The 19,948-nt window shown below is 45.5% G+C and overlaps 1 protein-coding gene across 7 annotated transcripts in view; it reads left to right on the top strand.

Annotated features, from left to right (window-relative positions):
• The window catches only part of LOC129468182 (BOS complex subunit NOMO1), a 61,472-nt gene that overhangs the window by 25,557 nt on the left and 15,967 nt on the right, over positions 1-19,948 (top strand). For all 7 annotated transcript variants that reach the window (XM_063623725.1, XM_055253386.2, XM_055253384.2 and 4 more), the window contains 13 exons: positions 107-257; positions 3,210-3,384; positions 4,780-4,921; positions 5,219-5,350; positions 6,749-6,885; positions 8,712-8,799; positions 11,765-11,828; positions 12,376-12,471; positions 15,210-15,428; positions 15,514-15,596; positions 16,521-16,680; positions 16,826-16,952; positions 18,870-18,983. In XM_063623725.1, coding sequence (XP_063479795.1) covers positions 107-257; positions 3,210-3,384; positions 4,780-4,921; positions 5,219-5,350; positions 6,749-6,885; positions 8,712-8,799; positions 11,765-11,828; positions 12,376-12,471; positions 15,210-15,428; positions 15,514-15,596; positions 16,521-16,680; positions 16,826-16,952; positions 18,870-18,983 — 1,688 coding nt within the window. The remainder of the gene's footprint in view (positions 1-106; positions 258-3,209; positions 3,385-4,779; positions 4,922-5,218; positions 5,351-6,748; positions 6,886-8,711; positions 8,800-11,764; positions 11,829-12,375; positions 12,472-15,209; positions 15,429-15,513; positions 15,597-16,520; positions 16,681-16,825; positions 16,953-18,869; positions 18,984-19,948) is intronic.

Genomic DNA, 19,948 nt, shown 5'->3' with positions numbered 1-19,948 from the left:
GACTATATGAAAACATGGCAGCTTTTGTCTCAAGTATTCTGGTGTACATGTAAGGATACGCTGTTGTTTTTGGCTTATCTCCTGTTTGTGTGTTTTTGTTTTACAGTTAAAACAAAAGCTGATGGCTCATTCCGCCTTGAGAACATAACCACAGGCACATACACCATCCATGCTCAGAAAGAGCACCTCTACTTTGAAACGGTCACCATCAAAATTGCACCGAACACACCTCAGCTGGCTGATATTATTGCAACAGGGTAAGCTTATCATTTAGATTTGGAAGCGCCAGTGTTTATGCTGGCAGCCAGTGTAGAACAAAATGACCTGTGATCTGTGTGTCTTTGCTGAGCTTAAGAACTGAAGAAAGATTAGTACTTTTTTTTTTTTTTTTTGAGAGAGAGCGTCTTGCCCTGTTGCCCAGGCTGTAGTGCAGTGGTGCCATCTCAACTCACTGCAACCTCTGCCTCCCAGGTTCAAGCGATTCTTCTGCCTCAGCTTCCCAAGTAGCTGGGACTACAGGCATGCCCCACCACACCTAGCTAATTTTTGTATTTTTTAGTAGAGATGGGGTTTCACTATATGTTGGCCAGGCTAGTCTCAAACTCCTAACCTCAGGCTGTCTGCCTGCTTTGGCCTCCCAAAGTGCTGGGATTACAGGTGTGAGACACTGCGCCCGGCCAAGAAAGATTAGTTCTAAATCTTACAAACTGAAGGTCCTGACATGTCGGATGCTTAATGAAAAGTCCCTTGCTTCGAGTTAAAATGGGCTTGTGTAATTCAAAAATCTTTCATGTCTGACTTTCACGATCTTTCACGGGACCCCTCTTTGCTTAATCTTTGAAGGTTTTTGGAAGATGGTATCGTTGGTTGAGAAAGCTTATTGGAAGATGCTTCAGGTCATTGGCGTAGTTCTTCCTGCTTGTAGTTACTCATTATACTACAAGTACAGGCAGGGACATCTTGTGGTTGAATTCATGTGGTTTTACCATCATCTGAAGCAAGATTGTGTAGTGCCAAGAACTCGGGCTTTGGAGTCAGATCCCAGATCCACCTGCATGTAACCTGCAGAACAGCTTTAGACCTAACAGATGCTCACAAAACAGTAGCTTAGAAGGAGAGTGCAGGGTCTGCTTGGGAGAAGCGCGGCATGAACAAAGTCAGGCAGTCTCATAGCAGCATGAGGTGGCTGCGGGTGTAAAGCTGGGTGCTACTGGAGCAGAATATACTGGCAGGTGAAGGTGGTGATGAGACCAACCCCATAGCACCTCCTCACACCCCACCGGGGCATAGGGGCCTTCTCCCACTGGGGCCAATGGGCCATGAGTGGTTTTGAGCATTAAGATAACAAGCTTTGATCATTGTTTTCAATAAGGCATTCTGAAAACAATGGCATGGAGGAGAGCGGCTTTGAAGGGGACAGGAGTTGGGCACAGGAGGTCTGAAAGCAGAGATGACAAGGGCTTGCCTTGTAGGGAAGTCAGGGACAGACTGGTGAGATATTTAGGGTGCCCAGCTTGAGAGGTGTGATAGCTGGGGACAGAAAGAGAAGCCAGTTAGGTGATGAGGGTTCAGATTTGGCCACGTTGGTCTGTAGGACCACTAGGTGGAGCTCTTCAATAGGTGCTTGGATGGATGATCAATACTGAAGATTCGGCTGCAGGTGGTAGCCAGGACCTCAAATATATATGTACAGGTAGAATTAGAAGACCAGTGGGCCACAAACAGAGTGCCAGGTGGCCCAAGGGGGACCTGGGGGGCATGAGGTCATAGGAGCTAAGAAAGTAAGTTTGGGGTAGGAGGTAGTGAGAACCAGAATGCGTATCCTAGGTCAGGGATTGGGACACTTTCTCTGTGGAGAGCCAGAGAATAACTATTTTAGGCATCGTGAGCCATACGATCTCTAGGAAAACAGCTGAGATAGACAATTTGTAAATGAATGGGCAGGGTGCAACACAACTACATTTTTGGACACCACAATTTGCATTTCATATAATTTTTACATGTCGTGAAATATTATCTTCCTTTTGATTTTTTTTTTTTTTAATTTTAACCACTTAAGAATGTAAAACCCTTTTTCTTGGCTTGCAGTTCATACACAAACAGGAAGAGGGCTGTGACTTGGGCCTTGGGTTGTAGTTTGTTGATCCATGCTGGAGATAGTGAGCTCATATAGCTGGGTAGTCCCTTCACTCTGAAGAAATGACTGTGTTTTTCATGATTCCTAGATTTCACATACACAGTCTTCCACCATTTCCTTGTGTTTTCCACTGTATTTTTTATTTGAGGCCGAGCGGTGGTTCCAACATTTAATGTATCCCTAATTGTCAGAATCCAACATTCTTGATTATGTCAAAAGTAACTAATTTTTTATCTAAAATGATTCTTGAAGATTCTTCAAAATGAACAGTTGAAAAGACAACTGTGACCCCCAGCTAGGATGTACTATTACACTTTAACACACCAACTGCTTCAGAAATGAAGACCAGCACTCCAAGGATGATGGTCTTTGTAGAGGGGCCTCTCGTGTGTTTCGAGGGATGCCTTGCAACACCTTACTCCTTATTTAGAATCTCAGATTGGAATCATTACCTTAATAGGGCTTTTCAGTTATAAGTTACGTTTGTGGCTCCTGCCTCCCAAGGAGTTCAATTTTAGCTTTGCATTTTTTCACTTAATTACCTTTTCTGTTCCAATCTCCCAGTTTGCTTTCATCCATGTGTTTTATATAATCACAAGCAAGGAAGACGTCTTTGATAATCCTGACTTATTTGATGGCCTGGTTAATGCCACAGTTTCTTAGGCAGCTTAGAGCTCTAGCTGTTAAGGGCTAGCCCACATTCTCAGTCCAAGGCAGCTCCACTGTCAACAATCCAGTTACCTGAAACGTTTTTATTATCTGCAGATTTTCTTAAAATTGCCTCTGCAGTGGGGGATTGCCAGATGTCACCCAGAACACACAAACAGCCCCACTACGGGCCCCTGTTCTGTAGAAAGAGGCCCAGTCTTCCTTCTGGAGGTTGCTTTTTAAAACCAGAATGAAGGTTACTTTTTAAAACCAGAATCATCTGGATTGCATTCTGTCTCTTCATTAAGATTAGACTATTCTCAGGAACAAGGGCTGGGAGAGGGCTGCGTCTTTTTTGGTGGGTAAGAGCCTTTCCTGTTACAATTGAGTCCTCGTGCTGGAATGAATGGTGTTCTCTTTGCAGGTTCAGTGTCTGTGGTCAGATATCAATCATTCGCTTCCCCGACACCGTCAAGCAGATGAGTAAATACAAAGTTGTCCTGTCATCTCAAGACAAGGACAAGTCTTTGGTCACCGTGGAGACGGATGCTCATGGATCATTTTGTTTTAAAGCAAAACCAGGGACTTACAAAGTTCAGGTGCGATGCATTGTTTTAAATTTAAAATGTTTTGAGAAAAAGCAGTGATTTTTAGAAGGGTTATTAGCTCGAATGGGGTTGGAGAAGGAGCATTGCAGTTTCCAACTTCTTGTTTCTAAGTCTTTACAATCCTGCACCAGTAGAGTAGAGCCAGATAGGCATCCAGCTAAAAAATAATGCCATCTGCCTCCATTTTTTCCAGTCTTGGTGTTTGTTAGTATCAGGCCGCCAGTCACTCCTCTACCTTTAGGCTTCTGGCTGCTATAGAATATCGATGAGTCCAAGAGGACACCAAAAATGAACTCTACTAATGGCAGCTCAAAAATGGCCACAATGCGTGGCTTCTGGGACACCAGGCCAAAACGGAGCTTCCCATTTCCTGCTTTGCCCTGACTTCAAGATGGCTGAGCAGGGACCATGCGACTTATCCATTCAGGCAGGCTGAGAAGAGGGAGACGTTCTGGCCTGTGGTCTCATCACCATGGTGAAAGCCCAAGCCACAGCTGGCCCAAGCAAGCAAGAGACAGGACAGAGCAGAGGTCAGTCCACCATGCCTTTCAGTGCAGTGGCCCTGCCCTTGGGGAGAGATAGTTTCTGTGGGCTCTCACCCATCAAATCAGCAGCTGTCCTTCCTCCCTGTGGAAGAGGAAATAACACAAAGGGAGAGGGCCAGGAAGGTTCCCTGTTACACTCTTCTCTCCACTAGGGCAAAGTGGGGTCCCTCCCCCTGTGGGAAACAGGGTAGGAGATTGCGTTCTCCTTGCTTCCACAGAACAGCGTGGTGTGTGGGTTGACAGCTGCCTTTGTGAGATGGTAGCTGGCTTCCTGCGAAGATGTCCACATTTACAGGCCTTTGGAAGCCCTTTCGGAAGCGTGATGGACTTTTCCAAGAAGGGCAGTGTCATCTTTACTAGGGATGAAAGAGTTGACCGCTGCTACCTTCACCTGTTCCTCTTCTTAGCCCATGAAAGGCACGCAGAACAATAGGAAGAAGAAATGACTTAATTCCACCAAAGTGTCATCCACATAGTGTTGACAGGTTCAGAGCTTATGCTACAAGTGATCCGAAGCCGGGAAAAGGGACTGGGATGTAGTGTGGTTTCTAGTATGTAAGTGAGGCGTGTCTGCTTTGTGTGCCTGTGGGGAATTAGGCCAGAAAGACTTTTGTTCATACACATGGGTCTGTTGAGGCTAATTTTTCCATCTGGATAGAACTGTGTTTACTTTACACAAGTTATTGGTGGATTTGTTGTGATTGTAAAATCAGCCTGGAAATGAACCTTTGGCCTTCAAAATCTCTTTAGCCTTGGTCTCAGATGAATGTTCTAGCGCCTGTAGGTCAGGGGGAAGATCTTCTCGAATGCAGCCTCTAACGTTCCATCCACGTTTCCACAGGTGATGGTTCCTGAAGCAGAGACCAGAGCAGGGCTGACATTGAAACCCCAGATGTTTCCTCTTACTGTGACCGACAGGCCCGTGATGGATGTGGCCTTTGTACAGTTCTTGGCATCAGTTTCTGGGAAAGTCTCTTGTTTGGGTAAGATATCACTGGACAGTAAGAACACATAGTTTCAAAGAAGTCAACTGGCAGGAGTGGGATTTGGGAAACTTTTCCTTTTGCCTTTGTTGTTTGCTACTGATCACCTGCGTGCGAGGGAGGCTTCTTGGAGTCAAGTGGATGCATGTTAGCTTGAAAGAAGCACACCCTCCGCCTCTGGCCGCTGCCTCTTAGGAGCTCAGCAGTAGCAAGAAGCTATTACATAGGGTTAGGATTCGAACCTGTGCTGAAGCCTTGTGAGGGGTCACATGGGGCCCTCCCTTCTTTTTCCTGCAGACACCTGCGGTGACTTGCTGGTGACTCTACAGTCCCTGAGCCGCCAGGGTGAGAAGCGGAGCCTCCAGCTCTCCGGCAAGGTCAACTCCATGACTTTCACCTTTGACAACGTGCTCCCTGGAAAATACAAAAGTAAGAATTGGAATGCAACATCGTGTGGCCCTCACACACTTCCTGTCTTTGTAAACTTTCTAAAACCCAGGTCTCAAATTGTATCACGACCATGTACCTTTCCTTGTTTTAAGTCGTCTTTGCCGCGTGACCTCAACTGCCTTATTTAGCGCTGGACAAGCATGGAGGAGTCCAGCCCTGAGGTGACCGCCACCTTGTCTGCACAGCCCACTGGCTGCTTCTGTTAAGGGAGGGTGCCCCGAAGTACGGCGTTTTATTTCTAAAGGCCAGAAAAAGGAGTGTGAAATAGTTCCACTGATGTGTTCTACTAACTTAGCAGTACTGGTGCTGAGTACCGACCATGGCAAGGTACTTGACCTCCCCAAAACTCAGTTTTCCCATCTGTAAAATAGACGTAATATAACTTTTCTGCAGAATATAAGACTAAAAGAAGTAAAGTTTATAAAGCTCATTGTGCAGACAGCCAGCTAAGTAGCTGGTGCCCAAAAGTGTTACTTCCTTTTTCCTTGCCCTTCTCAAGAAGCCACTTCTTGCCTGTATATCTGCTTTTTCAGAAATCAGCTTGGAGCTGCTATCTGTGGATACCTTATAAAACAGACTGCTTTTTCTGGAATTATATTAATATTTTCTGTTATGGCAGGGCTTGGCAGACTAAAAAACTGCCTATTTTTATAAGCATAGGTTCCTTAGAACACGGCCTTGCCCATTTGTTTATGGATTCTCTATGGCTGCTCGTGTGTAACAGCGGCCAAGTCGAGTGATTGAGGTGGACAAAGCATGTGGGCTGCAAAGCAGAAAAGACTTACAGAAAAAGTTTGTGGATCCCTGAATACCTTATTTGCAGCCTGATCTTACAGGCCCCATTGGATTTGTTTCTTGATGTAATGGTGTTGGTTCCAGTTTTTCTTTCTTTTTTCTTGAAATTCAGCCTTGCTCTGTCACCCAGGCTGGAGTGCAGTGGCGTGACCTTGGCTCACTGCAACCTCTCTGCCTTCCGGGTGCAGGAGATTCTCTTGCCTCAGCCTCCCGAGTAGCTGGGATTACACGCATGCACCACCATGCCTGGATAACTTTTGTATTTTTAGTAGAGATGGGGTTTTGCTATGTTGGTCAGGCTGGTCTTGAACTCCTGGCCTCAAGCCATCCACCTGCCTCAGCCTCCCAAAGTGCTGGGATTATAGGCATGAGCCACCACGCTCGGCTCCAGGTTTTCTTTAGCAGTAATTTATTCCAAATACTGCTAGTTATAAATATATGTATGTGTATATTTCTATCTTTTTGTCCACATACACACCTGCTTTTTAAAATTAGTTAATTAATGATCGTTGTTTCTGGTCGTGTGCAGGGAGGTGGTGTGCTCCACGCCCATGTATCTGTTTTTGGTGTTTGCTTTTGCAGTAAGCATCATGCATGAGGATTGGTGCTGGAAGAACAAGAGCCTGGAGGTGGAAGTGCTAGAGGATGACGTGTCTGCAGTTGAGTTCAGGCAGACGGGCTACATGCTGAGATGTTCCCTGTCTCACGCCATCACTCTGGTACGTACGGCTTACAGAGTCTCTTATTTGGAAAAACCCTCACCTTGTGGATATCAAGAAAGACTAACATGCCAGGAATCTTGTAAAGGTAGTCAAGTCAGATTTCCTTTTCTGCCTCTCCGCTCACCCACCTGTTACACAGTGCATAATCAGGAAGCATTTATAGTCTCTCAGTGGAAGGACCCCTGTATTTAGGAGGTTTCCTTGTCCTGGCCCTACACTAAATCTGACTGGTGATTCGAGGTGGCCTTTGGTACAGTGCAGAGTACACTGGCTTTATATTATTAGTAATAATAGCTTTGGGTAAATTCATTTACTGCTTCTCAGCCTCAGTTTTCACTGAAAATTGAGATCTTAATACCTACTTCTCAGGGTTATGGCAGGGCTTAAGTGAACCTCTTAGGTATCAAAGTGTCCTTGGTGTACCCCGCTCTTGTTTATTAAGATACTGCCAAGTGAGTTTCTCTGATACATATATATATGTTTTTTTTTTTTGAGATGGAGTCTTGCTCTGCTGCCCAGGCTGGAGTGCAGTGGGTGCCCAGGCTGAAACCTCCACCTCCCGGGTTCAAGCGATTCTCCTGCCTCAGCCTCCCAAGTAGCTGGGACTAGAGGTGCGTGCCACCATGCCCAGCTAATTTTTTTTTTTTTTTGTATTTTTAGTAGTGACAGAGTTCCACCATGTTGGCCAGGCTGGTCTTAAACTCCTGACCTCAGGGGATCCACCCGCCTTGGCCTCCCAGAGTGCTAGGATTACAAGCATGAGCCACTGTGCTCCACCTTCTCTGGTAAATTTATTCCAGCACAGAGGACGAAGCTGTAAACAGGATCTTAGCTTCTTGTTGACTGTGGTCTCTGTGGCCTGAAAGGCAGTGTGAAATGGGTTTCGGGAGCACCTCTGTAGATCCCTTCGTGAATTTTCTATAATGTTTTGATGTCGAGCGGCGGCAGATGTCATTGTCAGGTCTTAGTTTCTCTGTAGAGAAACTAGAAGAATTCAAACTGGTGTTTCACGTGCCAGCTTACTCCCCTAACTGCTTAATTACAAAAACTCGACAGGCTGATTTGTTATAGGAGATCGATTAATATCCGGTTCATAATAAGTGATAGATACTTAGGAAACCTTTCCCTTCCAGCAGTGGAATGGATTTCCAGCTCCCTTGTAATAAGATCCTTTTTTTTTTTTTGATACTTCCTTAACCCCTTCTTTATCTCCTCCCACTCTCCCCTCACTCGCCGGGCCCCAGCCGCAGTGGTCCTCTCCAGTCCCACACCAAGCTCACTCCCTCCTCGGGGCCTTCGCACGTACTGTCCCCTCTGCCTAGAGTGCTGTGTCTTCTCCAGAAACACGTGTCGTTGGTTTTTCCTCCTCATTCAGGCTGCAGCCCTATTGTTCAGGGGAGATGTGCCCTGGGACCAGCAAGCTAAAGACCCCTAGGTGGGGATTGTTCTTCTCTTGCTTTCCTGTTTGTTTTCAAGGCTTTGTTACTGAGCAGTTGAGATCACTGATTTATTTGTTGACACGTTGATTTTGTCTTCCTGTATTAGAACATAAGCCCTGTGAGAGCAGGAGCCGTGGTCATGACTCCCAAGGCCCAGCCTTGTGTCTGTCACATAGCAGGTGCTCAATAAATACTAGTTGATTGAATGAAAAATAGCACACTTTTGTTGGAAGTTTTGGGAGGTTTTTAATTTTCCTGTGGCACCCAACTGCTCCGATGATAAATGGGCAAAAGAGATGACTGGTTTGGAAAGAGAAATATTATTAATCATCTTGGTGTCTCCATCTCTCCTAGTAAGTCATTGTATTGGCTTTGCTCCCTTAGGAATTTTATCAGGATGGAAATGGACGTGAGAATGTGGGGATTTATAACCTCTCCAAAGGAGTCAACCGATTCTGCCTGTCCAAGCCTGGTAAGTTTGGAAGGATTGATGTGCCATGAATTAGAAGAATGGAAAGGCACCAGAGGATGGTTTTGAAGGCATTTTTTTCTACCTTGGTTCTGTTTGCACCAAGCTTTCAATTTCAGTGTGTTCAACCTGCTCTTATTTTTCTGTCTCTCTTACTAGGCCCTTTCACCTCCAAAAATATACCATTGGCCAATGACCTCTCTTTATAGTGCTGTTTTAAAATTTGAATCATTTCCCACTTTGCTTAAAATCTTTCAGTGGCTTCTCGCTCTTTCTCATTTTTTTTTTCTCCTTTTTTTTGAGATGGAGTCTTGCTCTGTCAACCAGGCTGGAGTGCAGTGGCTCGATCTTGGCTAACTGCAGCCTCTGCCTCCTGGGTTCAAGCGATTCTCCTGCCTCAGCCTCTCGAGTAGCTGGGATTACAGGTGCCCACCACCACATCTGGCTAACTTTTGTATTTTTAGTAGGGATGGGTTTCACCACGTTGCCCAGGCTGGTCTCAAACTCGTGACCTCAAGTGATCCGCCCGCCTCAGCCTCCCAAAGTGCTGGGATTACAGGTGTGAGCCACTGCACCCAACCCTCTCTTTTATAATGGCTTTTTTTGGAGACAGAATTTGCATATCATAAAACTCACCTATTTAAGATGTACAATAAAATGATTTGTAGTAAATTTATCAAGTTGCACAACCATGGCCAGAATCCAGTTTTAGACCTGTTCATCACTCACAGGGTAAGATCCTCTGTGCCTGTTGACAGTTAATCCCTGTTTCCAGCCACGGCCAGCCACTGATCTATTTTCTGTCCCCATGGATTGGCTTTTTTTGGACGTTTATCATACGATGCTGGTATTTTGTTTGGCTTCTTTGATTTAACATGTTTTTGAAGTTTATCTGTGTCATAGCACATATCAGTAGTTTGTTCTGTTACATTGCTGTGTAGTATTCTGGTGTGTGGTTATATCATTTTTTGTGTATCCATTTACCAGTTGGTGGATATTTGAGTGGTTTCCAGTTTGGCGCTGTTAGGACTAATGTTATGGACATTCTTGTACAAGTCTTTGTGTCCATATGTTTTCATTTTTCTTGTTTCAATACCTAGGAATGGAATTGCTGCATTGTGTGATAAATTTATGTTTAACCTTTTAAGAAACTGTCAAATTGTTTTCCACAGAGGCTGTGTCATTTGATACTCCCACCAGCAATGCACGAGGGTTCCTGTTTCTTCACCTCCTTCGCCAACATTTGTTATTGTCTGTTTTATTATAGTCGTCTTGGTAAATGTGAAGTCGTGTCTTATTGTGGTTTTGTTTTGCATTTTCCTAATGAATAATTCAGTGGCTCCTCCTTTTGGTTCCCCAGATAAAATACAAACTCCTTAACCTGACCTTAGCTCCTGTGTAACCCAGCCCTGTCTGCCACTCCTTCTACTCCAGCCACTCTGTCCTTCGGGGTATCAGTTCAGCTGCCTTTGGCTACATGTAACAAAATCCATACAGCAGTGCCGTCAGCAAGTGGTAGTTTATTTGGCTCAATAAAGAAGTGTGGCAGTGTGTGGCGGCCAGCATGGGTTCAGCAGCTGGTAGATGTTAGGGGTGGTGTCTTTGTGATTCTTTAGGCCTTTCCCTTGTATTTTTTGCCTTATATTTTCTAGATGGCTGTGGTTAGAAAACTTACGTTTAAAGGAGGAAGTCGAGGAGGGGGCAGGCAAACATTTCCTTGCGCCCCCTCCTCCAGTAAGCTACTTGTCTGTATTATTGGCCAGAACCGTGCCACATGGTTACTTCTAGCTGCAAGGGAGGCTGGGACAGTTGGGTATGCTGCCTGAGGCTGAGCATGTTGCCACCCTCAACATAACCAGGGTTTGTTCTCAAGGCAGGAAGGATGCCTGTTGAGGAAACAATGAGCCAACTGTGAGGCAGATGCTGTTCTCTGTGGACATGTCCTCCTGCCTCTCCTAGCTGGGGCCTTCTTATCCATCAGTTCAGTATTGCTTCCCTGGGGAAGGATGGCCTCCAGGGCCACTTAGGCCTGCCTCCTACACTCTTGCCCTCAGCACTCACTTCTGTCCCCTTCTTGCATGTGCCACAATTGATACATTTGTGGCTGTCAAATGCTCCCCCTCTCTGTGGATGGTAAACTCTATGAAGACAGGGACCGCTGCTCTGTCACTCCCCACTGTGTACTAGTACCTTGCACAATACCTGGCCAGGAAGAGGTGCTCTGTTGATATTTGTTGAATGAAAGACCAAACAGAACGAACAGGAAACCTGATTTTTTTTTTTTTTTTTTTTTTTTTTGATGGTAACTACTCTGGGGCTTGTTGAGTGCAATGAAAACAGCAGGGTGGTTTTAGCTAATTTCAGGTTTTTGTAGGAAGTGTGGCCAAAATATTGATTAATGATGATTTGGGGGAAATACATTGTTATTCCTTGTATCTTCCTGAAATTGACTGTGTTCCTCTGGCAAGTGATGAAATGTACCCCTACTCGGAGTGTCCTCCCACACAGACTCACACTTTTCTGGGGCTTCCCTTACTCCTCACCTCCTTTTTAGGAATATTTATAGGAAGAAATTGAGGCTGTGGTTATCTCTTGGATCCTTAATAGAATCTTTTAAGTAGAAAATTATCCTCAGTCCAATCTGCAGTAGAAATGTACTTTCTGTTCCTTCTCATGCATGGGTCCGTTCACTTGGTCTGTGTAGATTTAACTAGTGTGAGTTGCTACATTATGGAAAATGATAACTATGTGCCTGTGACTGTGCCGTTGCACGGATCAGGTCATTGGTAAAAAGCTTTCATAGGCAGTAAAAACGTTGCCTGCCTAGTATTTCTGATCCCATTATGGCAGATCTGCGATACGTTTGAGTTTTCACATGCAAAGAGCTGCCACTCGATTTCAGGTGTTGGAATTGCTCAGTGTAATAGATGCCATTCTCTGAAAATTACTTTTGATTTCCTGTCTGTAGGTGTGTACAAAGTGACCCCTCGCTCCTGCCACCGGTTTGAGCAAGCGTTCTACACCTATGACACGTAAGCCTGGGAATTGAATGCTTTGTGGTATTTGTGTACATTCTGTGGAGGATTCTTCATTTACTTCAGAGAACAAAAGGAGTTTTTATATTTTTTTCTGAAAGTGGCAAGGTTAGGCCTTCAGCCGCATTTCTAGATAAGGATTTTAAGATCCTTGGATTAGTTACTGAGGAACCGGAGATAGGATCCCTTTCCCAAGAATTCTGTAACTCCAGGATAGAGGGCTGTGTTTTTGGAGTGCCTTAAAGAGAAGCTTTGTCAAATCTCCCAGCCCTCACCGATGGGCATCTGTCAAGCTCAAGTCTGCCATTTTTATATTTTTACAGACGTATGTGGGTTTCACTGGGAATTGAAAGCGTAAAATTGTGGAGTGGAGAATTCGTTTACCCTTTAAAATACTTCTCTGGATCTCCAGAGTTCTTTTACCCCAGACTAAGAGCAATTTTCTGTAGTGTATTTAGGGTGAGGAAGGATGCCCAAAAAGGGTATTGCTGATGATCTTCTGAGAATGAGTAGGTTCGAGTGTTTCCTCTTCTGTGATTTGTAGGTCCTCACCTAGTATCTTGACATTGACAGCCATTCGCCACCATGTCCTTGGAACTATCACCACCGACAAAATGATGGATGTCACTGTGACTATCAAGTAAGATGAGCGATCTGCGGTGGGCTGTGAGTGGCGGGGGAGGGTGTGGATGAGGCCTGGGGAGTCTCTAATAGGCTGTCTGGAAATTAGTTTTGATTTCTTATCTCTAGATGTATATACAAATGGCCTTCCCTCTCTTATAGGACATCGCCATTGCCGTCAATTCCCAGCAGCCTTGATCCTTTCCTTTTCTGATTCAGAAAGTACCTGTGGGTGAGGAAGAGCATTGCGACAGCTTGTTTCAGGATCTTCAATTTCTGTTTGAACTCTTTGTACTTCTCATCTTTGCTAAGGAAAAAAAATCTCCGGGGTTTCTGCATTGTATTTCAAGTGTTTTAGCAAATTGAAATTGCCTATTTTTCTTTAGACTTTTGCTTGAAGGCTTGGGAAATAGAGATGGCACCTGGTATAAGAGAAGGGTTGTGAGAGAGGAAGTATTTGAAAGGCAAGTCCCTTACCGAGGGTCACGTTCACGTGAATGTCGCCTTTCAGGGAATTTTTGCAGTGTGGTGAGGTACCTGTGACACCCCAATTTTCTTGAGAAATGAAAGAGTTTTGGCAACATGACCGTCTTTGTCAAGTAGAATGGGAATCACAGTCACTGTCTCCCCCCTGCCTCTGGTTGGCGTCACCTTTCCAGCTATGTTTCCATCTTTCTGTCCACCATCTGTTTATCCATTCTTCATCCCTGCAGAGTACATGATGACTGAATAACTGAGAGTCTTCAGTGTTTAGGCACTGGGCTTATGAGGCCACAGCCCCTATACTCATGGGATTGACAGTCTCATGGGGAGAACAGTGGTCAGAGACTCCCATGCAGAACTGTAAAATGACAGCTGTTCTGAGTGTTTTGAGCTTGACCTTGGGGGCATGCAGGACAGGTAGGCTGCGGGGGGCCAGGCCATATTAAGGTCCATAGTCTTTGTCCCGTGACGCAATTGACGTGTTTTACATGGAGGAATGACTGTTTTCTTCCTGAAAGGTCCCCCTATCGGCTGAGTGGAGAACAGACAGAAGAGGCCTAAGAGTGGGAGGTGGTGGAGGCAGAGGGAGGTGATGGGGGCCCCAGACTGGTGGCTGCGGAGATGGAGAGTGACGGGCCGTTTGGAGAGTCGTTGAAGGACTGAGTTGATGAGACGTGGCACTAAAGTGACCACTGTGTTAGGGCAGGAGAAATGTCAGGGCTGGCCCTGGTTTCTGGTGATGGAGAGCCAGGTTTTTAGCTGGGGGTGGATTTGGTGAGGGTCCGTTGTGTGCCCAGAATGTGCCTGTTGCTGTCTTTTACTGTCATTTATTGTCTTCCTGCTTGGAAAGTATGAATTACTGATAGGACTAGCAATCTACCTTCTTACCAGTAGTAACTGTGTATTACCTCCTTTCAGCTCAATTACATTCATTTTTGTAACTTCACAAGGGTGTTTGTGTTGCTTGCTTGTGCCGGAGGTTATATGGAATGCATCTTCCAGCTAGACAGAGCCACTCGGATCCCCCCTGGGGATCTTGTACTTAGCAGACCCAAAACCCGACTGCTGACAGTTGCCCTCCACGAGCCCCTGTGGTCTTTTCTGATTCAGATATGGCAGCTCCCGCTTTCTCCTTGTTTCTTGATTCTTCTTTCCCTTGCACCCTAGGCCCAGCCAATTCCCCAACAAAGCCTTGGCTTTCCAGTCAAACTACACCCGTCACCTAGTCCCTTCTTACCACGTGGCCCTCAGCCTTGGTCTGACCCCCCTCTGGGGTCATTGCAGCAGCTTCCCAGCTGGCCTTCCCTTCTTACCACGTGGCCCTCAGCCTTGGTCTGACCCCCCTCTGAGATCATTGCAGCAGCTTCCCAGCTGGCCTTCCTGTTTCCACCATTGCTTTGTGTGTTTTCCATGAAGCAGCGAGCGATTTCTTTTATCATACCATTCCTCGACTGAAAACTCCAGTGACTCGAGGTTGGCACCAAGCCTGCAAAGTCTCAGTCTGACACCTGCTGCCCCTTGGACCCCTCTGACAGATATGACTCTTCCGTGGACCCCTGTGCCCCAGGCTGGGCTGGTCTTGCCATTGGTTGAACATCTGAGTGAGCTTTCTCTCCAAGGACTTTGCACTTGGCATCGCTTTGCCCGAGCTACTGTTTACCCAGAGAGCTGCATGGCGCATTCTCTCCCTCCCTTCAGACCTTTTCTCAATGTCACCTTATCAGAAAGGCCTTGACTGTCCCTTTAATGTAAAACAGTGCTCCGGGCTCTCTGTCTTCCCACACCGCTTTATTTTTCTTTATTGCACTTTTCCTCTGGTATTACTTTTCTGTGTATTTTCAGCCACTTCCCACTGAAAGGTGGATTCCACAGGGGTAGGAAGTGTGGTCTGTTTTGTCGATGCTGTATCCCTGGTACGTAGTTCTCTATCAGAGCAGTTCTCAGTGAAGGTAGAATGAAGGAACAGAGGATGGTGGCATGGAGAAAACTCCACGTCCTACATGGAAACTGACAAGCTTATATCCAATCACCATAAAATCAACCCTATTTCATTCCAGCCCAGATCTACCAGATACTGCCACCATCACTGCAAAGCTCAGTTGTTATTTTTTGTGAAACTACTAGTTTATTTAAAACAGAAGGCTCCGCCATGGTGGTGTCATGATAAGATGCCCAGTTTTTAACTCGCAAGTCCATACTTGTAGAAAGGTCAAATTCCCACTGACCACAAGGATACGCAACCACATCCTAGGGGCTGCCATTTCTTTCTTCCAGGTCGTCCATCGACAGTGAACCTGCCTTGGTCTTAGGCCCTCTGAAGTCTGTGCAGGAGCTGCGGAGGGAGCAGCAGCTGGCTGAGATCGAGGCCCGCAGGCAGGAGAGGGAGAAGAATGGCAAAGAGGAAGACGAAGAAAGAATGATCAAGCCTCCCGTGCAGGAGATGGTAGATGAGTTACAAGGCCCCTTCTCATATGATTTCTCTTACTGGGCACGGTAAGCTCTCTTGTGCATTTCCCTACAGTGTCCTCTGTTCTGTGGGGACAGGACCCGCCAAACTGAAGTATATTAATTATTTTAGGTCTGGAGAGAAAATCACTGTTACACCATCATCTAAAGAGCTGCTCTTTTATCCCCCTTCAATGGAAGCCGTTGTCAGTGGAGGTAAATGTCAGTTCAGCAAGCGAATGTCACACACACCTTTACAATTGTTCCCTTGCCTGCATTTACAAGTAGACTTGTGATGTTATAGTGAAGCCATCTTTGTAAGCCACCTTACATCCTCTCTGGCACACAGATGTTACTGTTGGTTGGTTGGATGGATGGATGGATGGATGGATGGATGGGTTGGTTGGATGGATGGATGGATGGATGCATGAATGATTGATTTAGATAAGTAAAAGTAACTTTTGCTGTTAGAATTGAGTTGATCTTTTTGGAAAAGGACTTGGTTTTCTTTGACATTACCAGGTCGACACCAGAAGGTAGATGAAACGCAAAGCTGCCAGTGATGATCTTTGATGATCTTTCTGTTGTTTGGCAGAGCATGATGGGAGGGTCCTTTTTTGGGGAATGGATGACTGAAGTGATCACTTGTGGAGTATTTGTCTTTTGCTACTTATTATTTTTTTCCCAGCACTGTGGCTTCATTAAGTTGTGGGTGTTACGTGGTTCGTGTTTGGAAGTAGAGGGTGTTGAAGAGTGTGACTTCTAGCGGGCAGGCTGTTTGGGGTGGTTTTTCTCAGTGGGTCCTCTGGAGGTTGAGCAGCACAGCCTCCTGTCTGCTATAAAGTGTTCCCTCCTGATCTGTGGCCTCCTGAGAACCTAGGAAGAGTAGTAGGAAAAACCCAGCCTTCAGCGTTTTTTGATTCTCTTGCTAAAGTCCTTCACACTGAGAAAGGCCTTTCAGGGATGGAAAGAGGCTTGGGCTGAATCTGATTATTGAGCTCCCCGGGGTATTAAATAACCACATTTGGAACTAGCTTCTAAGATCTGTTTTAGCCACTTTTGTCATGGGAAACCCCCAACCAAGAAGCTCCTGTCTCTGCAGCCAAGCCCCATCCTTGTGTTTATTTCTTCCCCTCTTAGAAAGCTGCCCAGGGAAGCTGATCGAGATCCATGGGAAGGCAGGCCTGTTTTTAGAAGGCCAGATCCACCCCGAGTTGGAAGGAGTCGAGATTGTCATCAGTGAAAAGGGGGCAAGTTCACCCCTGATCACAGTCTTTACTGATGACAAAGGTGCCTACAGGTGAGCCCGGGATAGAGACACATTTGCCTGGGATCAGCGTGGGAGTCCTCTGAAGAAACTGGGGCCCACATTTCCTTGGGCTTGGTAAGGCTTCCTGTAGGGTGTGAACAAAGCCATTGGTAGCATTCTGCTTTCTTCTCTTCAGTGTTGGCCCCCTGCACAGTGACCTGGAGTACACGGTGACCTCACAGAAGGAGGGCTATGTTCTGACTGCGGTGGAAGGAACCATCGGAGACTTCAAGGCCTATGCCCTGGCAGGCGTAAGCTTTGAGGTAACTAACACTGTATTTTCAAAAGGCGGTTATATTGAGGTATAATTAACATACAATAAACTGCACAAAAAGGGTACAGTGTGGTAGTCTGGACCTATGAATACACCCATGAAAACACCTCCACAGTCAAAATAGTGAGCACATCTGTGGCCCTCAAGGTTTCCTCCTGCCCCTTGGTAATCCCTCCCTCCCACCCTTCCACTGAGCAGATGATCTGCTTTTCATCACCATTGGTTAGTTTGCATTTTCGAGTTTTATAGGTTGGTGCAAAAGTGATTGCAGTTCTTGCCATTGAGAATAATGGCAGAAACCGCAATCACTTTTGCACCACTTGTATATAAATGGAATCAAACGGGATATACTGTTTTTTTTTTTGGTCTGAATTCTTTCACGCAGCCTAATTTGGAGAGCTGTTGACTTTAGCATGTTTATGTACCTTCTGGGAAGTAGTTAAAGCTATCGTCCATAACTGTTCCATATTGAAGAACACAGAATGTTCTTACTGAGGCGTTTGCTGCCTAGCTCCCTTCCACCGGTCCTTCCTGGGAAGAAGCGTGCTGCGATTGTACAGAGTGGGTCTGGAGATCGTTGAGAATGAATATTTATAAACCATAGGCCAAAGGAAAAGAGCGACAGATTACATCGTATAAAAATTTAAAATTCTATATTGCTGAATACATTTGGAACCAAACTGAAAGATACTCAAACTCGGAAGAAATGTTTGTATCATAAATAATATCCCCATTTTACAAGGAGCTCCTAAAATCGGTAAGAAAAAGACAACCTACTAGAAAAAAATGAACAAAGATTATGAAAAGAAATTCATGGAAGTAACGCAGGTGACTAATAAACACGGAAACACAAAGCCTCCGTAGTTACTGAGGAAATGTGCTAAGGAAGTTACAGTCGAAACACTGTTTTGCGGGGATTAAATTTGCTGTAATTAAGACAATCTCTATTTTTTTGGTAAGCGTGGGTTTTCCCAAGCATAAATAATTTATGGGACTGTAAGTGGTTACAGCCACTTTGGAATGCAATGTGATAGTATCTTTCTGAATTTAAAGTGCATGTATCCAACAATTCTACTTCTAGGAATTGATTGTTCAGGAAAAAAAATAAAACTAAGTGCATAGAGATATATATTTGGGGATATTCCGATTGTCTCTTGTGTACCACAAAAGTAGGTGCTGTGGTTTGTCAAGCCCTGCCTTAGAATGCTATGCAGTAGTTAAGAAACAGGCAGATTCCTATTGGCTGGCAGAAGAGTACCAGGATAAATTGTTGAGGAGGAGAGCAAGTTGCAGAACTGTATACATAACATGCCATTTTTATTTCACCTTCTCCACCCACTCAATGAACTTGCCAGTCTGTGAACAATAATATGTAATGTTTATAAGATTTGTGTGGGCATAGAAAGAGTTCTGGGCTGGGCACGTGGCTCATGCCTCTAATCCCAGCACGTTGGGAGGCCCAGGCATGTGGATTGCTTGAGCCCAGTAGTTTGAGATCAGCCTGGGCAACATGGCAAGACCCATCTCTATAAAAAATACAGAAATGTAGCTGGGCATGGTGGTGTGCGCCTATAGTCCCATCTCCTCAGGATGTTAAAGCTGGAGGGTTGCTTGAGCTAGGGAGGCGAAGGTTGTAGTGAGCCCAGATTGTGCCACTGCATTCCACCCTGGGTGACAGAGCAAGACCCTGTCTCAAAAAAAAAAAAAGTTCTAGAAGGCTACACAGCAAACTTACAAAACTAATAACATTAGTTACCTGTGAGAAGAAAGATTAGGTCCCCTGTCCTCCTCTGAGTAACAATAAAAGAAAAAAACCTTAAAAGAATGACCTCTTGACTTGTGGAATTGTTATCTTCATAGTTAGTAGGAGTTTAACCTTACTCTGGTCTCACCTTCTCATCCCCAGATAAAAGCTGAGGATGACCAGCCGCTCCCGGGAGTCCTCTTATCCCTGAGCGGTGGCCTGTTTCGTTCCAACCTCTTGACCCAGGACAACGGCATTCTGACATTCTCAAACCTGGTAACGTGTTCTGCAATTTACCACCTGCCTGTCTTCCCTGAGAGAGAGCCAGGATGTAGCATGTGAGACTTATGTGTTGCTTGACAACGTGAGAAGAGAAAACCAGTGTGGAGTGGTTTCAGTTTCTTGGGGGCCCACAGTCATTAGAGTATTGCTCTTACTCGAACTTAATGCTGCTGATTCATGTTCCCTTCCACAGGCGCCTCTTGTTTTCTGATCACCCGCTTGTCACTAAGAGAATGTAATTAATTTCCCTGGCCACAACGGCTGCTCTCTTAGGCGTCTTCTTGTTTTGCCATGGAATCATGTTTATGATGCTGAGTCTTGTTTGGTGATTAGCTTGCTTTTCTTCTGAAAAGCACATTCTACTTGGTGGGAAGAGAGCAGCAGTTTTTCTTTCAAGATGCAGTCAGAGGCCCTGACTGGTGGGGATTCAGGAAGTGTGTGTTAGTTGGTCATCTTGTCAGTCACGGTAACAAAGTGTCTGTGGTGGGGCTATTGGAGACCGGGCAGCGGGGGCATCTGAAGACACCACTTTTCAGTGATGCAGACTGCTCCTTACTTGCTGTGTCATATCAGGCAAGTTACTTTGCCTCTCTGAGCCTCAGTTTCTTTATTCATTAAATTCAAATATGGGCCAGGTATGGTGGCCCACGCCTGTAATCCCACCGCTTTGGGAGGGTGATGCAGTAGGATCACTTCAGCTTGTGAGTTTGAGACCAGCAATGTAGGAAGACCCCATCTGTACAAAAAATAAAAAAATTAGCTGGGCATGGTGGTGCATGCCTGTGGTCCCAGGTACTCAGGAGGCCGAGGTGGGAGATTTGCTTGAGCCCCGAAGGTTGAGACTACGGTGTGCTATGATCGTGCACTCCATCCTGGGGGACAGAGTCAGGCTGTGTCTCAAAAAAAAAAAAAAAATTAAATATGACTTCTACCTCTCAGAGTCATTGCAGGCAGGTGAT

This window comes from Symphalangus syndactylus, chromosome 18 (assembly GCF_028878055.3).
Source record: "Symphalangus syndactylus isolate Jambi chromosome 18, NHGRI_mSymSyn1-v2.1_pri, whole genome shotgun sequence".
Taxonomy (NCBI): Eukaryota; Metazoa; Chordata; class Mammalia; order Primates; family Hylobatidae; genus Symphalangus; species Symphalangus syndactylus.
The sequence above is the reverse complement of the archived record's forward strand: the minus strand, read 5'-3'. Positions and strand labels throughout refer to the sequence as shown.